The sequence below is a fragment of the Helianthus annuus genome, chromosome 16 (assembly GCF_002127325.2).
Source record: "Helianthus annuus cultivar XRQ/B chromosome 16, HanXRQr2.0-SUNRISE, whole genome shotgun sequence".
Taxonomy (NCBI): Eukaryota; Viridiplantae; Streptophyta; class Magnoliopsida; order Asterales; family Asteraceae; genus Helianthus; species Helianthus annuus.
In genome coordinates, this window is record NC_035448.2 from 137786194 (window position 1) to 137796706 (window position 10513).

Genomic DNA, 10513 nt, shown 5'->3' on the forward strand with positions numbered 1-10513 from the left:
AGGAACCCAAATTCGTTTCATGAAGCACAACGTTCCTTCATCATTGGGTACTAACTGTTTCTCCATCCCACGGAGATATTCATTCTCAAGATTCTCTTCCTTAAGAGCTTCTCTCTGCGCGACACGAATGCGCAATGAGAGGTCCGTTTGAATAATCATTTCCAAAGCCCTAACCCTTATGGGCTTGATTCTTTCTTTCCGACTCAGGGCATCTGCGACCACATTCGCCTTTCCTGGGTGATACTTGATCTCACAATCATAGTCGTTCAACAACTCAACCCATCGTCTCTGTCTCATATTAAGCTTTTTTTGATCAAATATATGCTGTAAGCTCTTGTGATCAGTAAAGATTGTGCAATGCGTGCCGTACAAGTTATGTCGCCAGATTTTTAATGCAAACACCACTGCGCCTAACTCCAAGTCATCCGTGGTGTAGTTTTTCTCATGAACCTTCAACTGGCACGAAGCATAGGCTATAACTTTCTGTCGCTGCATCAGCACGCAGCCTAAACCTTGACGCGAGGCGTCGCAATATACCACGAAGTCGTCAGTGCCTTCGGGTAGGGATAAGATTGGTGCATCGCAAAGTTTGTTCTTTAACAACTGAAATGCTTCTTCTTGCTTGTCTCCCCATTCGTACTTCTTGTCTTTCTGAGTGAGGGAGGTAAATGGTTGAGCGATTTTTGAAAAATCTTCAATAAATCTGCGGTAGTATCCTGCCAAACCTAAGAATTGTCGAATCTCAATTGGCATTTTCGGAGTTTCCGAATTCTTAATCGCCTCGATCTTTGTGGGATCCACATGAATTCCATTTTACGTTAACCACGTGACCAAGAAACTAAACTTCATGCAGCTAGAACTCGCACTTCGGGAACTTTGCGTATAATTCTCTTTCTTAAGCAACTCTAAGATAGCTCTTAGTTGTTGCTCATGTTCTTCCTTCATATTTGAGTAGATCAAAATATCATCAATGAACACGATCACAAACTTATCAAGATAGGGCTTGCAGACTCTATTCATCAAATCCATGAATACTGCTGACGCGTTCGTCAACCCAAATGGCATAACCAGGAACTTGTAGTGTCCATAGCGAGTTCTGAAGGCAGTCTTTGGTATGCTCTCCTCTTGAATCCTCAACTGGTGATACCCTGATTGTAGATCGATCTTTGAGTAAAAACTCGAACCTTGCCGTTGATCGAATAGGTCATCTATCCTTGGCAAAGGATACCGATTCTTAATGGTCAACTTGTTAAGCTCGCGGTAGTCGATAAACATGCGAAAACTACTATCTTTCTTCTTAACGAACAACACTGGAGCTCCCTAAGGCGAGAAGCTTGGTCTGATAAATCCCTTGTCCAATAGCTCCTGAGGTTGACTTGACAGCTCTTGCATTTCTGAAGGTGCAAGTCGATAGGGTGCCTTAGCTACAGGCGCGGCGCCTGGAACTAAGTCAATGTGAAACTCGACTTGCCTTTGCGGCGGCAATCCTGGCAAGTCTTCGGGAAAGACTTCAGGATATTCCTTCACGACTGGAATGTCTTCTAGCTTTGGCTCAGCATCTTCTTTATCCACAATGTGTGCCAAGAAGGCAACATATCCTTTCTGCAAACTTCTACGAGCTTTCAAACAACTAATGATCCATAGGGGCGTATCGTGCTTCTCTCCATGTACCATAATTGTTTCTCTATTCGCCATCGGAATGCGAATGATCTTCTCGTGACATACAATCTCTGCTCGGTTACTTAACAACCAATCCATCCCCACTACTATGTCGAAGCTTCCCAACTCGACTGGCAACAGATCAAGCGAAAACTCGTGCTCTCCCAGTTCTATCACGCAACCTCTGATGACTTCATTTGCTTCAACTAGCTTTCCATTTGCTAGTTCTATCGAATACGGAATGTCTAGCTTACTAGCTACCAACCCAAGTATATTCTTAAATTCTAGCGACACAAAACTATAATTGGCACCAGTATCAAACAGTACAGATGCAAAGCGTTGATTGATAGGGAACGTACCAGTGACCACATTTGGATCTTGGCGTGCTTCCCTCACACTGATGTTGAGACTCTTCCTTGAGCTTGATTAAGCTTTAGGTATTCTCTCTTGAAGTGCCCCATGTCTCCACAATTAAAACAACCTAGTCCTCGACCATTACCATTCCCATTACCCCCTTGAGCGTTGTTTTGGTTGCGGTTTCCACTCCCAGCTTGATTCACAAAATTACCACGGTTGCCGTTACCTCCATTATTTCCTTGCGACCGGTTTCCATATCCATTACCTCCACGGTTGTTGTTACCAAAACCCCTTTGACCACCACGGCCTGTACCAACCCAGCATGTTTCTTTTGAGTGACCAACTTTCCCACAAGATTCGCATTTACCAGCTCGGCATCGTCCATTGTGATGTGACTGACACACATCTCATTTGGGCAAAGTGCCCATATACCCCTTTCCCTTGGCCTTGGCCTTGGCCGAAGCGTGTGTCTCATCCTTCTTGTTTGTATTGCTGGTAGCTTTCTTAAAGTTGGAGAACTTCCGTTTGTTCTCACCGGATGACTCAACGTGAGTCTCCTTCTTCTTTTGGTCAGAGATCGAAAACTTGTTTAACCTGATAGCTGCTTCTGTTAACGCTACACTCAGATTGATAGCCTCAGTGATCGTAGTAGGTTTCGATGTTGTTACCATACTCATAATCTGAGGTGCCAACCCCCAAATGAAACGCTCAACGCGTTTGAATTCCGGACTAACCATGTATGGTACCACGTGAGATAGATCGTGAAATCTCTGCACATATTCGGCGATCTTCGGGCCGTCCATCTTGAGGTTCCAGAATTCAGTTTCCAACTTTTGAATTTCAGCCCTGGAGCAGTATTTCTTTCGCATGAGCTCCTTCAGCTCGTTCAATTCAAAGCGTATGCTACTGCCTCTCCCAGAGTTTGGACTTGGAGATTCCACCATGAAAGCGCTCCATCTATGAACAATCCGGAGATGTAGGTGACTTGTTGTTCTGGTGCGCATTTGCTCATTCTTATCACTGAATCGGTCTTCTCTGTCCATCAAACAAAAGCCACAGCACCCCCGGTGCTGTCGAAATTCAGCGGTTTACAGTCTGAAAACTGCTTAAAGGTACAACCTGTACAAGTAACGTCATTCACTGAAAGCATTAGCGAACGCACATGGAATATCCAAATGTAATGCAATGTGTCTCAAGCAACTTAAACATTACCATGAGGTGGGTTGTTCCTCGAGGTACCCCCGCTAGTTTCAGCACATGAGGCTTCGTAATCTGATATCGCTCGTGAAATTCGTTCTTGTAACTCGGCCTCAGTAGTGGGCAATCGAGTTTCTCTTCATGGAGGCATCTTCTATAAGAAGTTTGTATAGGTCAGGTCTTATGCATATAAGTATGTAGTACGCGTATGTAATAACATTTATCAATGCAAGTAAACACATAGCATCCCATGTCATAACACAAACAAGTAATTCCAACAACGTATATAATGAGAATGTTGCGATTGAGCTTTCATATATCAAGACCACAAGTACAGTTTTACATGTTCTATAATATATCATACATTAAAAGGGACTAAAGGGTCACATCACCCCTGTCCAAAACGTCTACCAACTACAACAATCAAAAGTCAAAAGAAATGTGGTCTTCAAAAAGCTGTGCAATGTGGCTCAATAGGTGCAATCTCATCAAAAGTATGCTATCTGCATAAAACCAAAAACCTCTAAGCTGATGGTGGAGGAGGAGGTGGTGGAGGAACGAAAAGCAACCTGCGCAAATGCGCCAAATCCTCCTCAAGGGCATGCACGATATGCAGCGGATAGCTAACCTGCTGCTCCAAAGTGAGGAAACGGACATCAAAATCAGGGTATGGCAGGAGTGGAACAGGGGGAGTCGCGAACGGTGATTGACAAGTGCAAGGCGGAGGACGCGGGATCCTCTCTAACTCCATGACTCTCCTATACAGCATCTCCTGCTGGAGCTGTAAGAACATAAGCAGATCATCCCTCGAGTATCCAATGTGGAAGGGATGGTATGAATTAAATACAGGTATCATGTTGGGCGGAAACCAAATAAGTGGCTTGCCCGTGGGTGCAGACGCAAAAGGAGCAGTGTGTGTAAACTGTGGCATGAAATGATCGGCTGCTGACACAGGTGGTACATGACCAGACGGCTGACTCGATGGACCTTCCCCTGGACGGGGAGGAGGGATATCCTGAAGGAACGTGACAGGTAGATCTGTGCGGTGAATGTCTGACTCGTGTGGGTGAAACTGAGCAATATCAATAGGTGCATGTACGGGTGCAGGTAGAGAGTGACAGGTCTAACAAAAGGAGGAGAGTCGTCGTCGTCCTCGATCCACCCATTGCGGGTGTGTGCATATCTTGGATCTATATGGGTAGCAAAAGGAGCACGATCAACAAGTACAGGGATCGGGTCAGGCAAAGGTGGTGCAACAACTAGAATGTCAACGGGGGTAGGATCATGCCCAGGTAAGGGATCGTGAGCAGGCATAGGCTCAGGTGCAATCTCAGGCTCAAGGTCAGCTGGAGCAAGCTCAAGATCAGCGGGTATATCAAAGAGTTGATCGTCAGGAATGACAGGTTCCTCAAAAGGCTGCTCGTCAGGGACAAACTCAATCTCATGGTCAGGGTCAAAGTCGTGTGGAAAGACAGAGTCAAACGCATCGTCGAACTCGAAGTACTGCATAGGGACAGGTGCAGCAGACATCGCGGTGTCAGAATTAGTGTTAGTGGGATAATGCTACACACCCCGTGCGTGTAAGGTAGTAGATGACACAGACTCAAATGAATTGGGACCAGAATGGTCAGATAAGATCTCTACGACAGGAACCTCGACAAACGGAACAGCAATGTCATCAGCGACTGGAATCTCAACAAGAGGGATAACAACATCATCATCAACTAGAATCTCAACAAGTGGAACGACAACGACATCATCGACTGGAGCCCCCTCATCCTGGGCACACTCAGGGGACCCTCAATAAAAAGATCGATGTCGTCATCAGACATAGCGTCTAAAGGCAGATCCTCAAGAGGAAATGCAGCAAGAGGAAAAGGAGCAGTGATCTGAACAAGAGGTAGATCCCCGTTAGGAAGACCATCAGCTAGTGGTATATCATCTCCAAAATCTGGTAAAGTGAAAGTCATCATCATCGCTGCTCGTAGTGTCTGAAGTGAAAACCTTAGGGTCTGTGGCTATCTCATCATCCGAGACTATGGCCATGGGGTCTATGGTATCTGATACTCCACTATCAGAAGAGGACATGGTGTCTGTGACAAAACAATCACACATATAATCATCAAATAAGCATGTAAGTCATAAAAATGTAAGCATGTATTCATCCTAGTCTTTCCCAGACTATCCCACCCAACCTCTCAGACTGAACTACTTAGTCTCTCAGACTGGACCTTGTAGGATCGTTGTATGACCCGAGTTAGTCAATCAGAAGAGTTTTGGATCCGAATCAAAGGCGGAATCAGTGAAACAGACATAGAAACAGCTTGATACTCTTTAATATTTCACTATTATTGATTTGATAGAATTACAGCACCTTGACACAATTTGGCAGCACTTCGTTACCAAGAACTAATTCCGTGTGAAATGAAACGGAAACAACCCTATATATAGACCTGTAATTCCGTTTGAACATGTCTCAAATGGGATTACTTTACATACGGAATTAACAATACAAACGGGATTACAGAATACAAGCGGAATTATACTGTAATTCCGCACGGAATTACTTGCTCACTCTTCAAGCGAAATTAGCTTTCAATCTTCATTTCTCGATCTTCGTGCTTTGAACAATGTAAGACTTGACATAAGACGAAGTCAATAAACATAGTGCACTAACAGACCTCCCAGTTTCTCAAACTGAACTACCTAGCCTCTCAGGCTAAACCTCCCAGTCTCTCAGACTGCCCCAACTAGTCTCTCAGACTACCCAGTTAGTCTCTCAGACCAACTCCCTAGTCTCTCAGACTGAATTACCCAGCTAGTCTCTCAGACTAACTCCCCAGTCTCTCAGACTGAAATATAAATGAATTCTTTGAAATGTATTTTGTGTCTTTTATTTGTAAAAATGTTTGTTTCATGGATCTGGACATTTTGTGTATTCAATGAAAACGTTTTCGTGAGAGCCCTAATGATCGTAGTCTACACTCGAGAAGGAATCCTAGTTCGCTACGATCGAAGCTCTGATACCAAGTTGTCACACCCTGACTTTTGCGGAAGCGTGGTTATTGGTGTAACTTCTTAATATCATAGCATTCAATCATAACATTGCTATATGATAAAACCAAAAGATATTCATCCATAAAAGTTAAGTTTGAAAGTACCACAACATACTTGTTTGAAAACTTGACACCAAACTTAAGTTACAAACCACAACATGTTCAAATGAGTTCATCAAGACTTGACAAACGATCTTAAATAAAACCGGGTTTAGAAACATGTATCCCGTCCAGGAATAGGATACATCTTCTAAACTCTACGACCATGGATGACATCTTTTATTTAAACGCAGCTTGAGACACATGCACACACCTGCCAGATCCCTTAGTTCCCTGAAATACATGTAGTTTAAAAATATCAACAAAAGTTGAGCGAGTTCATGTGTTCGTGAGTATGTATAAACCTTTGTATTCAATGTATGTATGAAAGTCCCGATATGATAGCAAACAAGGAAAAGATCACCAATGGTTTGCAAGGCCACTGATATGTGTGACGGTGTAGGAAGACTCAAACCTAGCAAATTTGTACCGGGCTTCCGGCTGGAAGACATAGTCACCACTATGGGCCACCCTGGCCTCATGGGTGTGGGCTCGCTACACCCAAATAGATCTATCACTCATGTCCCTTGGTCCGACAAGAGGATTGATGGCCTCAAGTATACGCCTACCCAATCACATGATCTATGGTTCTTTCCTAGGCTAACCATACCAATTGTATTGCAAGTAATCCATTTGTAACATGTATTTCACCCCCGAAGTAAATAAACAAAACAGTTTAAAGAAAAGGGGGACATGAATTCACTGTATTGCGTCTTCAGTACTGGCACTCAAAACTCCTCAGCAAACACGACTACCTACAGTGTACTAATGTCTATTAGAAGAACGGGTCGTGCCTTTGCTTAGTATTTACGTTTTTGGGTTACGTTTCTGATATTATTCCAAGTTATAATTATTTGTCAAAATAATAAATATTTTAATCTCAAATTATATTTAGTTTTGGAATAATTGTTTAAACCACATTTTCGGAACAATACTTCTCAAGTATTTTATTTTCGTGATTCCTTCCCAAGGATGGGGGTATCTTATACATGTATTTTCGTATTATTGTATTTGTAATTTCCGAAATAATATATTATCCAGAAAATATATATTTTTCTCAGAATCATATATTTTCTAAATATACTAAGAAAATATATTTTAACTTCCCCAAAAATAATATTTTCCCTTTTGTCAAAGTATGATATAACTTTGTAATATTTACGAAAATCATATTTTCCTTTCTTGTATCCAAAATAATATTTACCAAAGATATATTTGTAACGATATTGTTTTGGTTAGTAAATTTCGCGGTACTTTGTTAAGTTATATTATTTTACCCTAGAATAATGTAACCATTTCACCAAGTATACAAATAATCACACAAGTGTCTTAATATGTATATATATTCTCAACATATATATTTACCCATTTTTATTTATAAAAACCATCCTCCAATATTTGTATTTTTGTTACAAAAATTATGGCAAAGTTTATATTGAAGAATATAGTTTAAGACATACTTGTAAATACTTGTTTAGAAAATATTTTCTAAGTGTTTGTATTTTTAGAAAATTTTGCCATAGTTTCCCTTGAAAATGGAGGTGTCCATGCTATTAAAGCATATCATTTTCTTTTCAAAGTCAACACACAATAATCAACAATCAACCCTAAAGAAGATTATACTTACCAAGTGCAAAAACAAACTATCTACATAGAGATCATGAACTTGAGTTTTCGTAAAAACTTATAGTAACTTGGTAGCATATTTAGTGGCGTTAGTTACCCTCGAAAGTGTGTTCATTTCTTTAAAAATCTCATTCTTAAAGAATCTAGGTCTTTACAACTTGTAAACATATTTTTCAAAAATGTTTATTTATTAGATCTTCTTGTTTCATAAGTGTTTACACACTTGTTTTACCACTAAAAATAGTGTGTGTTTAAGTAAGAACCATGATCTTCTAGAAATTATATTTTGAACTTGGTTCTTTTGGAAAAACCATTCACACATCTTAGATCTATAAGTTTATCAACTCACTGGACCAAATGGAGTACTCCGATAGTAGATAGTAACCTGAGTCCACCAATTCCCGGAAAAACCCGATAACCTACCCGCCCGGAAGCACTGCCATGATTTTCATGTTTCAAGTAAACTTATTCTATGTATCAAATTATCTAGATACTCAATGGCCCTAGATGAGAATATGTCCACATTCATTCAAACATACATTTAAAGAGCATATTCATTTGCACCTCATACACATACAAATAGTCTTTCTTTATATATATAACACCATAGTGTCAACATCCTTGCACACCTTCTACCATCAATCTCTTCAATCTCATGTCAACTTTTTCCCATCATTTTTAGTCGTTACAGTTATATAAATCTCACAATCATTTAACATTCACGAATTTGTGTTGAATCGTCATTGAAAAAATGGGGAGGTTTTGGAGGGTGGCGGAAGCATTTGAGGTGGCCGGAAAGGTGAGAGATTGCGACAGCAGCGGCAGCGAACACTCACCTGAGACGATGATGGATTTATCCGATATGGTAAACTCGTTCATAGAGAATGGCAATGGTGTTGCCAATAAAGATTTTGATATGCAAAATGACGATGAATTAAGTTCAGATGGAATTGATGATGATATGGAGGAGATGAAGGAAGCATTGCAGAGATTGCTTCGAGTTGATAATGACGATGATGTTAGAAGAAACTTGATATCGAAAGTCGAAAAAGCAAGTAGGGATGTTGTCGAAGATAACCGATCATCACCATCTTTAGGGTTTAAACGGAGGCTGATGGCTCGTCTTCGTGACCAGGGTCTCGAGGCGGGTACGTACTATTTGCTGCCTTACATGTGAAATAATAGTTATGTAATAGAAATATAACTCATGTACGGAACCAAAGAAGGTCAAAAGGGTCCTCTAACTTTTGGATCAGTAAAATTTATTGGGATTATATATAATAATAGGAATAACTTTTAATAAAAATTTTGACTTTTATCCCAAACTTGTAACTACCAATAGAAAAAAAAAACCTTTTGATTGAACCTAAACTAAGAAGTTATACTTCGGCCACTTATATAATTTATACAAATGTGTAGGGCTTTGCAAATCGAAGTGGGAAAAGAAAGCTGGCCTTCTTGCTGGCAATCATGAATACATCGACGTTAATATTGAACAAACTCGTTATATAATTATCATATCTTTGTTAGAAGAGTTCGAGATAGCTAGACCTACAACTATTTACGCTTCATTGCTCGAGATCCTCCCTGAGATCTCAGTTTTCAAAGTTGAAGATTTCAAAGAAATAGTAAAAATAATGTCTAGAGCCATAAAGAAGTCGATGAAGCAGAAGAAGATGCCGGTGCCACCATGGAGACGACGGGAGTATGTTCAGGCTAAATGGTTTGGGACTTACAAACGAACCACCAATGAGTATCCGACTAAAAAGACACCGGATCGTAACGTGATCAACAATCAAAATATTGGTTTTATATCAATTCCTGATCATACTTGCTATGGTAGACGTCAAGAACAAATTGCTAGGAAGGATTTTGCGTATAAAATGGGGAATTTAGCCATGGTCATGAATGGAGCAAGCTAAGATACTATTGTTCAGTTAGTAATTATTTGCTACATAGTTCATTTTTACAATGATTTTTGGGTCAGTATCATTAATGTATATATTCATGTGGATTTTTTCTGTATAAAATGCTTTAGTTGCATTTTATTTTCATGGTATTTCATAATTAAATGCAATCAAATTAAACTTACTATTAGAATTGCAACATTTGCCTATGTTTTTTTTCTTGACATAGTTGAGACACACAATTTGAAAGCGTCTAGATCCTATTATGTACTAAGAACCGGGTCCTAGTACTTTCTTGAGCCCGTCAACATATTAGGCTATAAGGTATGGTGATGGTCCTCTCTTGGAGGATGGTCCGCCACGTAAGCGCCACGTAGGATGGGCATGAGGATGGAGCAAAGAGGATGAAGGTATGGAAATGGGGGATGATCCTAAATATATATTATATAGTGTATGTATATATATGTTTGTGAGGTATTTTTGTCCTCACATGGACCGTCCCCATCGGCAAGGAGACGACGATCACGACGCGACGGAGGGGGGGCGACCTGGATGGTGGAACGGCACCGGATGGAAGACGATGCTGGACGGTCCCCATACCGTCCAGCCTTA

General features: G+C 40.7%; 1 protein-coding gene across 1 annotated transcript; it reads left to right on the forward strand.

Moving 5' to 3' along the window:
- Window positions 1-8745: 8745 nt before the first annotated feature.
- Window positions 8746-9916, forward strand: LOC110916398. Its single transcript, XM_022161150.2, has 2 exons — window positions 8746-9142; window positions 9414-9916. The coding sequence occupies exons 1-2, from the start codon at window positions 8746-8748 to the stop codon at window positions 9914-9916; spliced, it is 900 nt and encodes a 299-aa protein (XP_022016842.1).
- Window positions 9917-10513: the final 597 nt, after the last annotated feature.